At 34.5% G+C, this 19,324-nt stretch overlaps 2 protein-coding genes across 7 annotated transcripts; one reads left to right on the top strand and one right to left on the bottom strand.

The window, feature by feature from the left end:
- The first annotated feature begins 1,466 nt into the window (after positions 1-1,466).
- LOC123896915 lies at positions 1,467-13,396 on the top strand. Of its 6 annotated transcripts, none has more exons than XM_045947341.1 (19): positions 1,467-3,095; positions 4,793-4,878; positions 5,080-5,451; positions 5,589-5,672; positions 5,766-6,158; positions 6,847-6,886; positions 7,142-7,277; positions 7,413-7,504; positions 7,924-8,130; positions 8,265-8,509; positions 8,594-8,824; positions 8,907-9,125; positions 9,223-9,276; positions 9,410-9,475; positions 9,589-9,732; positions 9,820-9,873; positions 11,335-11,394; positions 12,116-12,517; positions 12,653-13,396. In XM_045947341.1, the coding sequence occupies exons 1-19, from the start codon at positions 1,823-1,825 to the stop codon at positions 12,824-12,826; spliced, it is 4,332 nt and encodes a 1,443-aa protein (XP_045803297.1). In that variant the 5' UTR covers positions 1,467-1,822; the 3' UTR covers positions 12,827-13,396. The 6 variants fall into 6 exon arrangements, with proteins under 6 accessions (XP_045803297.1, XP_045803296.1, XP_045803295.1 ...); XM_045947340.1 differs by having other exon boundaries at positions 1,512-3,095; positions 7,921-8,130; XM_045947339.1 differs by having other exon boundaries at positions 1,528-3,095; positions 5,589-6,158.
- Positions 13,397-16,253: 2,857 nt separating this feature from the next.
- LOC123896916 lies at positions 16,254-17,394 on the bottom strand. The gene has a single exon (XM_045947342.1). The coding sequence runs from the start codon at positions 17,156-17,158 to the stop codon at positions 16,520-16,522; it is 639 nt and encodes a 212-aa protein (XP_045803298.1). The 5' UTR covers positions 17,159-17,394; the 3' UTR covers positions 16,254-16,519.
- Between the last annotated feature and the right edge of the window lie 1,930 nt (positions 17,395-19,324).

A 19,324-nucleotide genomic window follows, 5' to 3' on the forward strand; every position in this document is an offset into this window, starting at 1 on the left:
GCAGGATTTTGAAAAAAAAAAAAAATTAAATATAGTTACTATTTCACATCTGGTGACTTGGTCAGATGTAAAAGGTCCAATTTAATTAAAAAAAAAAAATTGGTCAGCTGAAACATGAGAACAGAGGTAAAAGGGGATACTTTTACATCTGGCGAATGTCAGATGTAAAAAGCATAAACTTACTACTTCTCGTACGTCTACCTCTGACTTGGGCCAGATGTAAAAGGGGGTTTTGGCCAGATGTAAAAAGTGTTTTCTGTACTAGTGCATGCATAAAGGATATAGGATACAAATTTTATATGATCCATGAATTTAATCATACGGTGAAAATATTGAAGGCCATTTTAATAACTCATGAATTAAAATATTTAAATCTTGTTATAAAAAAAAAAAACTAGGTTGAAAGATTTGTTATGCTTTGATTTATTGTGGAACATGATTGATGATTATATTAATGTGAAAGATACATTTGTAAATATTGAAAAATAGTGTTAAAAATAAAAAACTTAATAAAGGAATAAAATATGCATTAAATACTTGCCACCTCAACGGTATACCGGTACACGTCCACATAATACATGTACCTAAGAATTCACCTTAACATATTGCCTTTAAATAAATCCACCGCCGCACGCGTCTATATTATGATTTTCCTTACATACGAAATTTTACTAATTAATTAATTTTAAAACATCTAATAATTTTAAAATCATAGTTTTAACCTTAACCTAATCTTCATAGCCGCTGCCCCCCATCTTAACCTAATTTTTTTTTCTTTTTGATCTATCAAGGAGGGGTGGTTTTAGGGTCAATTTTTGACCCAAAATCACCCCTCATAATTGTTTTTCATTTTCTTCTTTATTTAAATAAGTGATCTTCACATTGATCAAGTTTTTTTTTGTATTTTTTTTTTTTGTGATTTCGCCGTCTGAGTGCGGCGTTGTGTTGTTCGTCGTCTTGTGCGACGTTTTTGTTGTCCCGTATTGTGCGGTGTTCATTTGATTCATATTTGAAAAGATCAGCTTCAGTCAATTACAGATTCAACCAATGATTTGGGCTTCAACGCTGCAGATCCGGAGGCATGGATACTTCGGTGACTTTAACTTTATCATATTATTTGTTGTAGGCATTTTGCCGTTGTATGCTATTAACTCGGATGCTGTGAGTTTTGTTCACAGATTCATCCTTTACGTTTTTAGCGATGTTGATTATGTGGTTGTATTTGATGTAATTTATCAATTTGAATGAATGAATATCATTTTGTTATTGTCAAAAAAAAAAAAACATCTAATAATTTTTAAAAATATTTAAAAAAGAATATTTCTCATTTTGCATCGCTCATGACTCAGATGCATATCTGGTGGACACAGTAGTAGGTAGCAGGTAAGTTGCACGTTTTCACTTTCAGCATCATGCTTGCCACGTGTATATCTTTATATGGTACACGATATGAATCGTATGGCGTCACAACACCGTAGACAAGACCCCTCTCGTATAAAAATATCTACGAAAAACAAAACCAGCCTGCAAAAAACGCGAACTCTCTTTTCTTTTCTCTCTCTAATTTTTTCTCTCACTCTCGTACTACGTTTTTTTATTTTTTATTTTTTATTTAATTTCTCTTTCTAGCCCCATGAAAGCGAAATCGAACTGCACAAAAAAACGGATCCCAAACAATAACTGAACCCTAACCCTAGAAAACGGGGCTTATCCTCTTCATCCCTTTTCCGTTCATTCATTCACTTCCATAACCGAATCAAACTTCGATTACGTTTCTCACTGTTTCACGATTTCACGATAGGGTTTCAATTTCTATAATGGAATGCTTTCTTTCCTCTGCACCTTGTTATTGCCGCCGATGACCGGAGAACGATGTTACCGCCGGAAGAATACCACGGAAGAAGGTTCCGCCGCCTTTATACAAGAGATGCCGATGCCCTCTCCGGCCGATATTCCGGCGGTAATTCCGGCCGCGTTGGAGATTGATTACTTCTCGCAGGCGAGGAAAGCGCTTAGCGAACGTTGTCCTTTTGATGTTGCTGAGGAAACGTCGACTTCTGCTGCTGTTACTCTGCCGAGTGGGTTAGCTAGTTTGTTGAACCGTAATGGGGATAACCGGAAGCGCCACAAGAAGTCTCATTCCGGTGTCGGTGATAAAAAGAAGAAATCGTCTAGGGCTAGCGACAAGTTGCGTAGTTTTAATGTTTGGGTTGAGACGGAGGAGTATTTCAGGGACTTGAATTTGTCTGATATTGATACTTTATTGGAAGCTTATTCCTCTTATAGTTTAGCTTCTCGTGAGTGTTTTACAATTCCACAATTTGGAAATGCTACTAGGTTCAATGTAGTTAGTAGTGTGGATGAGAAGAAGCATGCTCCAATATTCAATTTAGTTAGTAGTGAGAATGAGAAGAATGCTGTTGAAGAGGTAAACAACGAGAATGATTCCTTGGGAATTGAGTTAAGTGATGTTGTTGAATTGGAAAAAGCTTTGCCACTTGATGATGATAAGAATTGTGATGCTTCTGATGATTCGTGTGTTAGTTTAGAGTGGTTTTTAGGTAGTAGGAATAGAATTTTTTTAGCTTCTGAGCGCCCATCTAAGAAAAGGAAGCTTTTAGGTGGTGATGCTGGCTTGGAGAAAGTTGTAATGACTAGTCCTTGTGAAGGGGACCAACCTTATTGTCATTATTGCGGCAGTGGAGATTCTGGCACTGATTCCAATCGGTTAATAGTCTGCTCTTCTTGTAAAGTCGCAGTTCATCGGAAGTGCTATGGTATACAAGACAATGTAGACGAGTCTTGGTTGTGTTCTTGGTGTAAGCAAAAGGGCGATGTTGATGACTCGGCGACTCCATGTGTTCTTTGCTCAAAGAAGGGTGGTGCTTTAAAACCAGTTAATAGTGCTGTTGAAGATGATGGGTCTGGCCAGTTTGTGCACCTGTTTTGTTGTCTGTGGATGCCAGAGGTTTATATTGATGATTTGAAGAAGATGGAGCCTATTATGAATGTGGCAGACATCAAGGAAACCAGAAGAAAATTGGTGTGTAATGTTTGCAAATTGAAATGTGGTGCTTGTGTTCGGTGTACTCATGGTATGTTTTGTTGTCTTGTACTATGCAATTTTCATTTATCTGGCCAGCATTTTAGTGTCTCAAAGCTGTAGCTCATTGTGTGTCTATTAGGACTCTGATCCAGTTTGGTTCAACAATGTTTTTTGGACTCGTATAACTCCGTATATTTGTCTATTGTCATTTGATTACTAGTTCACATTTTTTTGCTCATGGTAATACGGAGGGCTGGCTTACTTCGATAGAAAATGATTGTGTATTAAGCTTAGTCCGGTGGATGAATATAAATTCAGTTTCTGCACTGATTAATTGCAACCCTTATATTTTTACATCTTGGCAGCAAATCTGCTAAAAACTCTGTTATTCATTAATTACATGCTTCCACATGTATAATCCTGTGCTGGTCAAGTGTTATAACATCATCTGATTGGTAAAAATGCCAAGAGTTTTTTTGATGAACATTTGTTATTCTGCCTGACCTATTGTAGTGGTTACTGTCAGATTACTAATTTGTTTCGACATTAGAGTTGTATTAACATTACGTGTATGCTTCATGAATGCAAGTTTTTGGAGACTTATCATGTTCCTTGTCTTGAAGAACATATTTCTTTGTAAATAATTTTGTGCACCAAATTATTTTATTTTGATTTCTTAGTTGTACCAGACTACCTTTCCCAAAAATTGTAAAATTAATTAAATTGTAACTTCTTTCTATCCTTCTTATTGCAGTTTCATACAATTCAATTTTGAATCGAATTTCCCAGCCCTTTATTTTTCTAATCTTGTACAGAATATTGACAGTAGTATCTAATCTGGACAATTGCCTTATGGCTAATTCCTATTCATTGATTGAAAGTTGCAAAGCATGGGGTCACCATGTAGCATAATCAAAGTTTAAATTTGATTAGATGTTGCAGTTGTTTTCTTCAGGTGTTTTCTAGTTCTGTTTCTTGCTGGCGTGTAATATATAATAGTGTGTGTGTGTGTACATTTTTTGCATCTTGAATCATCTATGGGTGATGAAGGATATTTTTGACTTATTGTTAAGTATGTGTAGCCATATTCTTTTTGCCAATGATCCTCAAATTTAAAAGGTGGGCATTGTAGAGTTAGCAGTGTATCTGTTTGATGACAAATTGTAAAGACTGTGTGTTTCTCTCTTTAAAAATGACATATCAGGATATCATACTATACTATTCATTTTGGCATTGGCTGATGAGTAAGCGTAAGGATGGATCAATTTTGGTATTGAACGAGTGGCAACTCCCCATCATTGCATTTTTTGAAATCAAAGCTATTTTAAAACTATCTAAAGCTTATACTAAAGCATGGGACCCGACTAAATGCTATTCTTGGAAGTAGGCTGCATAGGCCTTTAAAATGATGATTCTTACTACTACAGGCTGTTGTTTCATAAGTAGATCTTTTGATATATTGAGACGTTGGATTTTGATTCAGTCTTTTCAATTTTGGATTTTCTGAGCAGTGAATATGAATACAGATTTTTTCTTTTCTTTTCATTTTTAATGATGTGTGATGTTTGATTAAGGTTATGTGGTAATGTGTACTGCAGCTATTGTTTCTAATGTAAGTATGAGTCTCTCAATGTTATCCTTTTGTTCTGGTGTGTAACTTGTTGTTGCTAGTTGGTATTCATAACTAACTTAAGCTCTTCACATTGTTTTAGCTTGTAACTTTTTCCTTCTATATGGTGTTTTCAGGATCCTGCAGAACTCCTTTCCATCCTTTATGTGCAAGGGATGCTAAACATAGAATGGAAGTTTGGGCAAAGTATGGTATTGATGAGGTGAGTTCTCTGTAATTTTCAGAACTAAATCCTGCTTCCCCCTTTCCAGTAAACAAGGAAACAACAAACCAAGCAATCTGTTGATTATTAATATCGGAATAGGTCTTAATATGCCAATAGTAAATAGTCCTCTTTTTCTTTCAAGTTAGTTTTGTTTCAGGAGTTGATTGTCATGTACCTTTTTATGTTATACTCTGTCAGATTGAATTGCGGGCTTTTTGCTCGAAACACTCTGATCTACAAGAGAACAGAAACATCTTGCCATTAGGAGGCTCTGTTGCAGTTGGCAGTGAAATTCCAGAAGCTAATGACCTTTCAGTGACTTTGCCGGTGAAAAGTGAACACGATTTAAAAATTGGTTGCAGCAATGGAGGATTGGAGTCTGATAGTAATCCAGACAAGTTGAACCATAATGATGAAACTCCTAACGGAGGATTGTCTGTCTGTATGATTAGTGCTCAAGATACGTTGGGATGTGGCGCTGCGCCACCACACAATATTGGGGTGGCAGGGAGAAGCAATGAGAATGTTAATGTCTCTGAATCCCCCAGATTTGTACTTGTTTTGAGAAAGGTATTCTGCACATTATTATTTTTTTGGGTTAAAGTATTCTCCATATTATTAACATACACTGTTTACAGTGAAACTATAATTTTGTAAACAATTGTTTTTTCCTTGCTTATTCTAAGCTGGAATTCACTTTTTGCCAGTTGATAGATAAAGGGAAAGTTGATGTAAAAGATGTAGCATTGGAGATTGGCATTTCACCAGATACATTAACTGCAAATATCAATGTAATGCTTGAAATTTATCCTGTCCACTTTGTGAAAAATGATTATTTGAACAAAATAAATTTTATTTTTATGCTTCAAACGTTATACTTTCAGGAAGCTTATATGGCCCCTGACATGCAACACAAAATATTCAATTGGCTAAAAGCCCATGTGTATACTGGTGCATCTCATAAAGGCTTAAAAGCCAAATTCAAACCGGCCAATGTATCTATAAATGAAACGGGAGCTTCAGACGGTTCTGATACTTCACCGTTATCTGATTCAGGCTTGCTGGATCCTGTTGCTGTTAATGTTAAGTCTGTACCACCAAGGAGACGAACTATCAATAACATTAGGTTTTTGAAGGATAATAAAGTTATATCTTCATCTGAGGGGGTTACCACTAGTGAGAATGGGGTGTCAATTGATAAGTTCCTAGTTTGTCAGCCTGAGTGTGAAAGTCCAGGACGTTCTGACAAAGCATCAATTCCTGATGCCACTGAAACGGTAATTTTATGACCTGGCGTATTTGGGTTGAAAAACATTTTTATTTTTATTTCCTGTTTTTACTAACCACTAATTGTTCCAAACATGCCTTGTTCTTTTCATTTTGTTTTATGTTTTTCAAATGTCTTGTTCTTTTCATTTTGCTTTATGTTTTCTAATATTTGTAATGTAACAAAGGATAACCCTTAACATATTTGTAATTATTTGTGAAAACTGAAAAGCACAAAATGAGAGTAGAAACTATTATTTCAAACCAAACAGGTCGTCTACTAGCACTTTTATACATAATTCTGGATTATTTAGATAGGCCACTTTTAGTGGTTCTTTCTCTGTCATTTTTATTCACTTCCCTTTTGATCTTTGGAACCCGTTCGTTCAAAATGGTATATACATTTTTTTTGTGTGCGAGGATTGTTTAAATACATGGACAATATAGTGTATTACCAAGCAAGCGATCTATCTTTAAAACCATGTGAAATGGTCCAGATTTAAATGATTTATGTTTAAAACCTAGCGGAAATTGTTGTTATTGTAGTTGTAGTACTTCCTTAGTAGGATAACACTTGGTTCCTGTTTGCTGCTGGGGTAGTTTTTGTTCTATTCTCTGCTAGCACTTCTTAATTCTTGACAAACCTTAGCAATATTTCAACTCATTTTGTTTACTATGTTCTGTTTTCGTTCCATGCAGAATTTAACCAAGTCTGAGGATATATTTCATGAGGTTCAAGGTACGGCTTTTCCTTAGAACTATCATTTTATGAAACCAAAAGCTACTAGACAAACTTCTTTTGAAAATTCTTCCCCTCTTCCTAATTCCCCTTTAAAAGCGTGATAGAGCTATTGGTATATTGAAATGAAATGCTAATTTTTTAAGGATTTGATTTTGATTTGCATTTAACTGCAAACTTGCTTCAGTTACTTTCATGAGAATTTATGACATCTTTTCTTCCTATGATATGAGTATTTATAGCTACATTATGCAGGCAATGCTGATGAGCCCTACAAGTCCAGCTTATCTGTATGTGTTTCAGAAGAGAAGTCTACTGCTTGTTTGCCGAATGCTTCAGATCAGGACTATCCAGCTCATTCTGCTTCAGAACCACCGGTTCCTGGTTTCATGTGAGTTTCTTAAAGTGGATATTTTATTATATTTAGCATGTTTTGTCTCTTTTTGTGTGTCAGTAGACAACCTTTGATGTGACCTACTTAGGTTAGCATTCTCCTTTAAAGTCAATTTTTGTTTCTTGATTGCAGAAAAATGGAAGCTATCTCTAGTTACATTCACCCTTACATTAACAAGAAATTGCTGCAGATTCGTGATGGCTTGCCCTCAGAGGATCTTATGGGTGAGATAGATTTGATTATTATCTTTAGGAGGCTTTTGGTGTGATTGTTCTAATTTCCTGAGTATGCCTAAACCTGTTTATTTAATATATATAAAACTGTTGATATAATATATCGGAAAAATGTATATTTAAAAATCCATATCTCACAGAATAAAATGACAGTCCTCATTTGAATGGTATTTATAATCGTGTATATGATAAATTGGTTTCCATGTATTTGAAAAATGTATATTTAAAAATCCATATCTCACAGAATAAAATGACAGTCCTCATTGGAATGGTATTTATACCCATGTATATGATAATTTGGTTTCCATGTATTTGAATAATTATTATAATGGGGAATAGCCACGTACCAAATAACTTAGACTTTTGTTTAATGTTATTTGGACTAGTCTAATAAATATCTCTCTCAGCAGGTTTAAGTGGCTACAGAAATTCTTTGATTGAATCCTCTGGAGCTAATAGCTGCTCAAGTAGTGAAAACCAGCAATTAATTTGCACTGACGTTTCCAAGGCTGATCAAGTAAAGATGGAGCAGTTGGATAGAAATGAGTTGGAGGGGGAACTTATATATTTTCAGAATAGGCTGCTGCAGAAAGCAGTTGCAAAAAACAGGCTTACTGGTGTGTGCATCATTTGTCTGAATTCTCGCCCACTTCATTTTTTCTAATTAATCTGAAGTTAGCAATATCAGTTGTTTTCCACATTCAATTTCACTTGTAGCAACATTTGATTGTGCTTGATTTTGTAATTGCAGAAAACTTGGTCTACAATGTTGCCAAGATTCTGCCTCAGGAGATTGATAAAACACATCAACAAAGATGGGATGCTGTGATTGCTAATCAATATCTGTGTGATCTTAGGGAGGCGAAGAAACAGGGTAGAAAAGAAAAAAAGCACAAGGAAGCACAGGCAGTATTGGCTGCTGCAACTGCAGCAGCAGCATCATCTTCTAGGGTTTCTTCTTTCCGTAAAGATACCATAGATGAATCTTTGCAACAGGTCATATGTGCCCCCTTTGTGATTTTTTTTATTTATTTTAGCAGTTAGCTTATGGTATTGACAGTAAAATATAATCATTTACAGAATTCATTAAAGTTGGATGCTTTAAGTGGGCGGACTGGTGCATGTTCTCAGCCAATGCCACGTGCCAAAGAGACTCTTTCTAGAGTTGCTGTCACTAGAGCTTCAACAGAGAAATATTCGGATTTTTCTCTGCCAAGCTCAGATTTTTCTAAGGTGCAACGTAAATCATGTGATATCTGCAGACGCTTTGAGAATATGTTAAATCCTATCCTAGTCTGCTCTGGTTGCAAGGTTTTAGAACTTCTCCTCGGTCCTTTTTCATGCACTTGTTTATCTGGTCTTTTCCCCTTATTAGTGTTTTTTCCAATTGCAGGTTGCAGTGCACTCAGTTTGCTATCGCAGTGTGAAGGAAACAACAGGTCCATGGTACTGTGAATTATGTGAAGATCTATTGTCCAGAAGTTCAGGTACACCTGATATAAATAGCTGGGAGAAGCCTTACTTTGTTGCAGAATGTGCTCTCTGTGGTGGTACTACTGGTGCTTTTAGGAAGTCATCTGATGGTCAATGGGTTCATGCCTTCTGTGCCGAGGTTACTTTTATTTTTATTTATTTTCAAGTCTTCTTGCATCCTTTAATACCTAACTTTACTTATGTTTTAATTTCGTGATATTTACAATATTTTATAGTGGCTTTTTGAGTCTACATTCAGAAGAGGACAGACAGATATTATTGAAGGAATGGTAGGTGCATTGGTGGAACAGATGATTCTTACATTTTGAACTCCTACCTACTACTTATCTCTAGCTTGTTTACTTAAAAGGAGCATAGAATTATCTTGTCTTACATCTATCTTTGTATATTGTTGAACGACAGGGGACTGTGCCAAAAGGAGTTGATATTTGTTGCATCTGCCACCGCAGGCATGGTGTATGTATGAAGGTAATGATAAACACAGATACTATTTTTGCACTTCTATCATTTTCTTCAACCAGCATGCTTTTGGAATTAAGATTTCTGATTGCTTAGCCAATGTTGATGTATGCTGAGTGCAGTGTTGCTATGGCCATTGCCTGACCACATTCCATCCATCATGTGCTAGAAGTGCTGGTTTGTTCATGATTGTGAGGACTGCTGCTGGGGGAAAGATTCAACACAAGGCTTACTGTGAAAAGCATAGTTCGGAGCAGAGAGCAAAGGTTTTATTTTTTGTCTCTTGTTGTAAATGTCCTCTTTTGTTGAACGACCATAATGACATCTTAAGTTTTTATTTCTCATTTTCCCAGGCTGAAAATCAAAATCATGGAGTTGAAGAGTTAAAAAGTATCAAGCAAATTAGGGTGAGACTTCCATATCTATTTTTTTCATTTTGATTCCCTACTTGGAGTGCTTGTCACTCTAAAATCATGATGTTATATAGTTGCTGGCATTTGTTGAGTCTTTTAATCAATTACATCTATTGTAGAGATGTAGAGATTGTTGAGTGTCTCCATATCGAGGAGATTTAAAGGTTTATGGGTTTGTAAGTATATGGAAAAATTACTGTGGATGGGGGGGGGGGGGCATTGAGTTTTGTCGAAAAGTTTTGTAGCAAATGATAGCCCGGTTGGGAATGAAAGTTCTTGGCAATTGGCATTAATCCAATGCTAAGCATGATAATACTAAACTTCCCAGGGTTAATTTCCTGTCAATTTTTATATTTATTTTGCTGAAGTAGATTATTACTGAAAAAATAGTCTTATGTCTGCCACTTGGTTTTTAGTGAGTAACTTGAAATTTGTACATTCAGTTTTTAGAATTTTGTGTCGGTGTTGGTTATGGATCCAAGATGGGCAGTAGAAGAATGTATATGGGAAGTGGTTGCAGGATGAAATTGCTGGTGCTTTGTTTGACACTCAAATTTTGTTCCTCATTTGCATAGTTTTAAAACCCAGACTGGTCGGTCCTATGGTTTAATCGGAAACCAGAGCCTCCACTGGTCCGGTGGGCTATTTGACTGCTTATGCAATTAACCCGGCATAAACCGGTGAAACTCAGTGAAAACTGGTCGGTTCAGCCAGTCATTAACATTTTTTTTTTATTTTTGAAAACTTGGTATCCGGCCTTAGGACCGACTAATCCAAGGGGACCAATCCCAACGCCCACTTGCGGGGGGCCCATTTAAAGCCAGAGTTTTTTTTGCTCTGTATGGACTTAGCCCACCAAAATTGGCACCAGGGGGAATCGAACCTGAGACCTTGAGAGGACCATACTCCAAGGACCCAAGCCAACACCACTAGACCAACCCCAAGTGGGTTCAGCCAGTCATAGGTGTATGAATTGGTAAAAAATTCAGAAAATGTGTCTGTGCATTTGGAACTGGTGACCATACACTAAAAAGGCAACACACATACCACACTAGACAAACTGCAATTGTTGAGTTTGATTTGCCAACTTCATTTATTTCCTTGCATATATATAATTTTTTAAATATTGACCGGGTCAACAGTCATGTCGATCATCAGACCGGGTTTTAAAACACTGCTCAAACATAAATTCAATATTTCAATTATTGAAACCCTGCTCAAATATATAATGCATTTTTCTCTTATTTTAACAGAAAAAATAAACTAAATAGTCCAACTTGAAATAATTATCCATGAACCATATATTCTTATCATTATCCATTAACCATAAATTCTTATTTTTTAGCTCAAGTTATACACACACGTGACATGATTGTTTCTATTCAAGTATTTTATTTATGTAGTCATGTATATAAAGTAGTGGAACTTGATTCTCTCTAAATGCACCTGAAACAGGTTGAACTTGAGAGATTACGCCTCCTTTGTGAAAGAATTGTCAAACGGGAAAAGATAAAGGTAAAAATTTAATGCCTGTTTGATTTCCTTTCCAAAAACAGTTTTTTAGTTTATGAAAATTAAAAAATTGAAAACTTGTTTGACAAATCATTTTTGAAAAAATAATTTTGAAAACTGTTTTCCATTTTTTGCTTTTGAAAACTAAAAAACTGAAACAGGTGTGAGGTGTTTTCCTTTTTGCTTTAAGTTTTTCATGTTGATATGAAGAAAAAGGGAAAACACACGGAAAACATGTTTTCATTAATGGCATGATTGTAATATTTTGCAACTTTATTATAATAGAAATAGAAAATGCAACTAGGTGAAGGATATGTTACTCAGTTTTCTTTTACGCCACAGGCTACTTTTTTTAAGTATTGTTATTAGGAGAAAAAAATCGACATAGGGAACCACTTTTTATTAATTATTATTTTCAAAAGTTTTTTTTTTTTTTAAAATGTATCAAACAAGTTTTATCATTTTCTCATCTCCAAAACAGTTTTTGAAAATAATATCACCAAGCAGATTCTATTTTAATTTTCTTTAAAACAGATTTTAAATTGATTTATAAAATAGATTTTAATAACGAAAAACCAAAACTCATTCAAGGCTTTAGTGGTTTTCCACCATTTGCACTATATTTTGTCATTTGTCGAGTAATGTGTGGAATCTTAATATGTGGTATCTGTTGTCTTTTTCAGTCATTTCGATTATTAACTTCTGGTTATGTGCAAATTTACAGCGGGAATTGGTTCTATGCTCACATGACATACTAGCCTTTAAAAGAGATCATGTGGCTAGGTCTGTCCTTGTTCATAGTCCTTTCGTCCTTCCAGATGGTAGCTCAGAATCAGCTACAACATCCCTTAAAGCAACCACAGAGGGGTACAGATCGTGCAGTGAAGCTCTCCAAAGATCAGATGATGTTACTGTGGATAGCTCAGTTTCTGCTAAGCACCGTGTCAGAGTTGCCGTATCCATGGACACAGACCCAAAATTGGATGATGACTGCTCTACCTCACAAAGTCACTATAACCACAAGATTCCAGAGAAGCAATTTTCTGGCAAACAGATTCCTCGTAGAGCTTCGGCTACATCACGCAATATCTCTGAGGAGGACGGATGGAGATCCAAATCTCGAAAGGTTTGCAATAAATTAAGATGCTGATGTCTCTATTTTTCATTTTTTTCTTCTCAGTTTTTACTTGGAAATATTTGATTGGGAGGGTGAATTCTGGATTTAGCTGGACAAGACCTCATCCATCATGCTTATTTGCAGTTACAGGCTACTGAAACATTTGGAAAAGAGCTTGTTATGACATCAGATGAAGCATCTATGAAGAATTCAAGGCTACCTAAAGGATATGCATATGTTCCTGCAGATTGCCTGTCAAATGACAAACAGTCTAACGAGGATGTATATGCTAGTGGACAAGGGGAACATGACAGGTAGAGCCAACCAAATATCCCAACCTGGTCAGCCTAGTTTTTTTTAATTTCGCCCACGAGGCTGACATCCACATTATACGATGCCATGCCATTTTGCACGTGGAATTGTATTAGTATGGCAAAATGTAGGGACAGGACTCTAGTCACTGTATTGTTGCAGAACGTTGCATTCTGCTCTGGCGAGGGGAGGTTTTGTTAACGTTGTTGTACATTCGTTGTGAGAGTAAGCTGTACAGTGGATGAGCATTTCTTGCATTTACTTGTATTTGGAAGGGCATGCATTGGAAGCATTCCTTCTTGTAAACCATACAAGGGAAGATCATGAAATCACCTGTTTTTATGTAAAGTTGATGTACATATTATGACGGTTGCATTAGTTCTGAAAGGGCTTGTGCTTGGTATCATATTGTGACCGAGCATATAAATTATGTAACTTACTAATTTTTTTTCTTATACTGCATTCTAATTAATTTTAACGCTGGTTGTCATTTGTAATCAATCATCTGGACTGCTATATTTCACTGTAGTTTAATGATAAAATGAGCTCGTTAAGTTGCTCAACGTTTGGCATTAACGTCTGTATATTTATCATCATTGTCAATTACTATTTATGATAGAGAAATAAATTGTTTGTTTTGTTTTTAGTCGTAGTGGTAAGGTGTCATTGTAATAATAAGTTAAGCTCAATTTTGAAAATGTTTCAGCCTTCAGGGGGTTATTAGTTTAATACTGTCTAGTTGAGATAATTTTTCATATTTCTGTTTTTCTTTAGTTGTCTCGGTTGTCAATCATGACTTCCATCCCATAAGTACGACTTGGAGACATTAAAAAATAATGCGATGCACTGCAGCTAGGAAAAGCAAAACCTGTGAAATTCATGGGTGTATGACTGACTAATTATAATGATCGTTGATTATGGATCTTAATTCATTTTGACCATACTAATACTATACTCCTTCAGATCATGATTTACACAAAGTAGTTTACTGCACCGTTTCTGAAGACAATTTATATTAAATTATTTATTCTTAACTGAATTGATCTGGTACAACAGTTCGTCATTTGTCTGTTACAAACTATTCATACAATGAGGCATGATATTATTGACTTGAGTACAGGTCTTGGGTGATACTTCAACTTTTATCTTCAGTTTCACAAATCATTAATTTTACAACATGAACACAGACGTAATCAATTAAAAACTCAAATAGGACTGAAATGAATTTACAACGATCTTTATTTTAATGTACATTGGACTCTTCAAATTGATTTGAGTCTAATTTTGCCAATAATTGCTCATATTGTATTGAGACTTTTTCTTCTCGTGCCTCTGGAATTTCTCGTCCGCCTCCAGAAATTTTAAAAATATTCCCTTCACTACATAAGTAGCAAACTTACTTAGGGGGTGCACAATTTGGAAAATACAGTTCACATTCTAGGATGCGAACAAATTCGAACCTTATAAAATAAGTGGTGAAATTAATCTTTTCTATACCTTAGAGAAGATTAATTTTGGGACAAAGTTGTTACCCACTCTTTTTTGTTTTGTTTTGGATAATGTAAAAATTTAGGGTGAGGGAATGGTGTCCCAATTCAAGGCAGGGAAGACCTTAGAGCTCTAAGAGCGCTTACAAAGGTATTTATATTTACTTCCCTCCAAAGACACTAGCGACTCAAATTAAATCTCAGTCATTTTAAAATGAAAGGCTGAAAATAAAAATCTTTTTCATGTGTTCATAAGGAAAATTTCTAGTGAAAAGGAAATACAAAAGAAGGAGCAAGAATAATTATGGTCTTTTGCTTGGTGGGAAGGACATGGTGAGAAGGAAATACTTTAGATGGGCAGGCAAAATCATAATGTATAGGTCTTTCTCATTTCCCTCCATTTTGGTAGGGAAAGGTAAATAATCACCAAAAATAGTAAATGATAGCTGCTGCACTTCTTTTTTTATTATATTCCTTTTTGTTTTCACCACCAGTATCCGATCCGCTGGACAACTTAATCTGGTTCGGGGTCAGTTCTGACATTAATTAATTTTAGTCTCCTCCCGAGCGTAGTTGCAAGAAATCGAACTGTGGTGTTGTCTATCAAGTTCAATGTCAATCATCACTTGACCTACTACCAATCGGTCTTTTTTTAATCTTAATTATCAAACAATACCTAAATGATTTTACTATTTTTTCACTCTTTAGGCATTGGAGGGTGCTTCAATTCAAAGGCGAGACGGCCGTTCCACCTATGAAACAGTAATTTCAATTGATTGCATCATGTTATTGTTATGTTATCCATCTTTGTTGAACACTATTTTGTTAGATTGAATTTTGACATGACGCACCAACCAAATTTGTTTCCACAATCCACAGTGGATATATATGTTTTCCGGCCGGAATGTGAACATGATTCGTTAAATTACATTGCAGAAGTTTAATTATTTTTGTTGGACTAAATCCTCTCGGTTGCTTGCTACCATCTCTTATTATAAACACCTTTCACATTTTACGTATATATTTTTCAATTAGAGTATCTTTGTAATAAAATAATACTAAAAATATTAAATTAATTATTTGAAGCATTTTTACTCTCCCGTGTCACTCTTGATCACTTCACACATGTCGATGTATAAGATCACTAATATCTTCAATTATCGATCATAAAAAATTTATATTTTGAAAATATTTATCGAAACAAATTAAACATCTTATATACTGACATTTGTTTGTATACATGATCAAAGTAGAACAAGCAATCCATTATGTTTGGTCTAGTGGTGAGGAATTTGGATAGTATGTATGAGGTCTTAGGTTCGATCCTCATTGCCAACATTGCAAAAAAAAGAAAAATTTGGATAGTAGTAACTTATATGAATAATACACATGGTCAAATTGTGACACTAAAAAAAACATAGAAAAATACGATAAAATAATCAATTCATCTTGTAATTTGAAAATAAACTCATAACATAATATTTTTCAAATAAAACTTAAGTATTTTTAGAGTTTAGCGGCCAACTCACATATAGCAACAAGAACGCCGCAAAAAACAAGAAAGCAAACAAGCACCGCACGAAGACGGGACACACTGAGGCAAAGAAATCACAAAATAAAACAGGGAAACTCTAATCTAAGTGAAATTTCACTTATTTAAATAAAAACAAATATAAAACGATCAAGAGGGGTGATTTTGGATCAAAATTAACCCTAAACCACCCCTCTTTAGAAGATAAACCGAAAGAGAAGGCAAGAAAAATTGTTGTTGTGCAGCAGCTAGGTTTTGTTAGACGGTTCATTTTCAAACTACCAGGCTATCTGACAAAAAAATGCACAACAAACCTATGTTTGATTTTAATTATTTTTCAGACTAATTTTGAATTATATACTAGTACTAGTTCACTGTTTGAACAAGAAATAAATTAACTCAACAGCATTAATTTTTTGACTTTGACTTTTTTCAAGTTTACTCATGAAAGAGTATCTCACAGACAAATATGAGCACAATGTGCTGCTTCACCCCCACCCCATGTGAGATGCCACAAGAAATAAAAAAGCATAACTCTTCATAATTAAGCTGAGAGAAAACTTAAAAAAAAAATGAAGAAACAATAAACAAATTTACACTATATTAATCTGATGCAAGTAAAAATCTGGGAAAAAAAAAGGATTTTTTTTGGATCTATCTCATCTAATTAATCCCATCAAATCAAACAGTTGTAGGCTGAATACAAATCATTGAATTTTGAACTTGAATCTCTTCAACTTGTAAACTTTTCAATGGAGGTACTCTTGAACCTGATCTTCTTTTCCAAAGACTATTATCACTTTTATTTCCTTCTTCCAATTTATTCACTCTCTTGATCACAGGCAAAGGAGGATCCATTTCATCAATTTTTATGCAAACACCAACATTTTCATTCCTAACACAGCTTTGAATAGTTTTTGGCACATTAACAATATTACTAATATTACCACCTACCACCACCTTTTGTTTTGTAGTAGAAGTAGTAGTAATTGAGGGGGTGTTAATAAGATTCTTACCAGAAAAAAGTTTCTTGAGTTTGGAGTATTTGACAACTGGTGAAATAATGGAACTACTTTTGTTGTTGAAACTTAGAACTTTGTATTGTGAAGATGGAAATCCAGCAATTTTGTTGTTTCTTTTCACTTGACCCATGCAACCAATTCTTGGTGATAAAGGGTCATTACAAGATGGTTGATTGATTCTACATCTTGGAAGATTCACTTCTTTGATTGAGGGTCTTGAACATAACATTGGAAGGAATGTGTTTTTGTGTTGATTGTTGTAAAATTGATGTTGGTTTTCAAAATTTTGATTACCCATTTTGTTAAGTTTTTAAAAGGAACAATTTTTAGGATCAAAATTGAGACAGAGTTGAGAATGGTTTTGGGTATTTTTTTTTTGGTTTGGTTTCTTATAAAAGGGGGAGAAGAGTGAAGAACAAAGTGAGAGTGTGATGGAAGGACAAGAACATAAGAAAGTGTCAGAGGAAATGACTAGGTCTCTTTTCTTTTGGTTTTGGGTATTATTTTGTTCTTTCAATATGAGAGTTTGAGGTTGTCAAATATGTACAAGTCTAGCTTAGCTTATGTGTAGTTTTGTGATTTTGACATTTTATTTTAAAAAATTATTTTTGTACATTGTGCATCAAAATTTTGATGTTAAATAAATTCTTCTTTGATTTGATTTTTGTGTATTTTTTTTTTATTTTACGAAAAATGATATTTTGACAATTATTTTGAAACAATTTATGGACAATTTTTCGTATTAAGTCATTTTGGATGTTTCAAAAAAATTTGTTCATTTTTGTTTCCGTGACAATACTCATATTTTTTTTGAAATTCGGTATTCGACTCAATGATTGATTAATCCGAAAGGAATAATTTCACCGTCCACTTGTAGGATCTCCGTATAAAGCTAGTTTTTTTTTTAACTTTGTACGGACTAATCCACCGAACTTGGAACTAGGAGAATCGAATCAGAGACATTAAGAGGAGCAAACCCTAAATTCTCAAGCTAACACCACTAAACCAATCCAAATGAATTCGTGATAATATTCACATTACCTTCTATATTTTGGTTGTCTCATAATTTTTTTTTAAAATTGTTCAAATAACGCACTTATTTTTTTAAATATGTGTACTTTATGTTGAGATAATTTTGTTGATGGGAGTAAAGAATGAATAAGAAGACAAGAAGAGATATGATTGCAAAGAAAGAGTCTAATGGAAGAAAATGTACACAAGCATCAAAATATTCAAATAGAGAGGAGAGGAAGGACCACTATAGTCTATAGAGTGTGGAGTGGATTAGTTTTATTTGGAATTTAGCAGAGATCAGATCAGAGAGCAGGTTTTGTCTGTGATTTGATTGAGTATTAATCACTTCATTACAAAATTTTATGTCTGGAAAATAGGAAGGACTAGTAATGGGTACAGCTAGCTGTAGCATCTTCTTCTATAAATGTGTTTGTGATTGTTCTTGTGGGATCTAAGTTGAGTAGATCTAATGGTAGTAAAATATTGGCAAAATGTGCATATTTTTTTAAGCAGGCAAAATGTACATATGAGTATTTTAAATTTATGTTTATATAGATAGGTCTTTTAAATTTTTAAGTAATAAATATGTCTTTTAATGTTTAGCGAGGAAATTGATCATTTAAATTTCGATCTTGTTGCACTGTTCTTCTAGTTATCATTCCTTCTAGTTGAGCCTCAATTGTCTGGGTCTCATGGTTCACATATTAAACCTCAAATTCATCATGATTAACATAAAAAATTATCAATCACATCACTATTTTTGTAAACGTAAAATAACTAACGGTGTAACAAATTAAAAACTAATTTATTACTTAAAAATATCGACTTAACTGTTACAATTACGAACACAAAACTTAAAGAATCTTTAAATACATTTACCCTAAAATACTCATTATTGTGGAGGTAAAGTAAAAATCATTGGCTAGCCAAGAGTAACCCTTCATTGTCCCCCCTTTTAACACTTTGTGTTTTTAGGGGAATGAATATGGAATAAAGAATTAGGGTGGAAATAATGTAGCAATGCAAGAGAAATTGGTTAGAAAAATGAGAAACACTTGCTAGGAAAATATAGTAGATGTCTATGTTATTTCAATGATGAGGACAGTCTTTTTATCCGTCGCAGTTCCGGTGACTGTTTGGATCGTTATGCTCGAAAGAGATTTTATGCCTGCTGCTTTGTTCAAGGGGTTGTTAGATCTATTCGTCAGTCTCAAACCCTTTCTTATCCTCGTTGATTCTCACTTTTCATCTTTTTTGTAACTTGGTTTCGTGTCCATACGCGGGTTCGCTGGGTTATTCCCGTGATAAGTGATAATTTATTAGGATTTTTTAGGGTCGTTCCACATGTTATGTATGATCACATTGTATTTCCGTTAATTTGGGTTGTAACTGGGTTAGGTCCAATGACCCCAGTCTTTGTATCTCTTCTTTTTTATTTATTATATTTCCA

This window comes from Trifolium pratense, linkage group LG7, assembly GCF_020283565.1.
Source record: "Trifolium pratense cultivar HEN17-A07 linkage group LG7, ARS_RC_1.1, whole genome shotgun sequence".
Taxonomy (NCBI): domain Eukaryota; kingdom Viridiplantae; phylum Streptophyta; class Magnoliopsida; order Fabales; family Fabaceae; genus Trifolium; species Trifolium pratense.

Excerpts from the sequence above, each read along its gene's own strand:
- LOC123896915 (XM_045947338.1), top strand. The coding sequence starts at position 1,823 with ATGCTTTCTTTCCTCTGCACCTTGTTATTGCCGCCGATGACCGGAGAA. Across the intron at positions 8,510-8,593 it reads TAGATGAATCTTTGCAACAG|AATTCATTAAAGTTGGATGC; the intron begins GTCATATGTGCC and ends AATCATTTACAG. Across the intron at positions 9,733-9,819 it reads GTTCGGAGCAGAGAGCAAAG|GCTGAAAATCAAAATCATGG; the intron begins GTTTTATTTTTT and ends TCATTTTCCCAG.
- LOC123896916 (XM_045947342.1), bottom strand. The coding sequence starts at position 17,158 with ATGGGTAATCAAAATTTTGAAAACCAACATCAATTTTACAACAATCAA.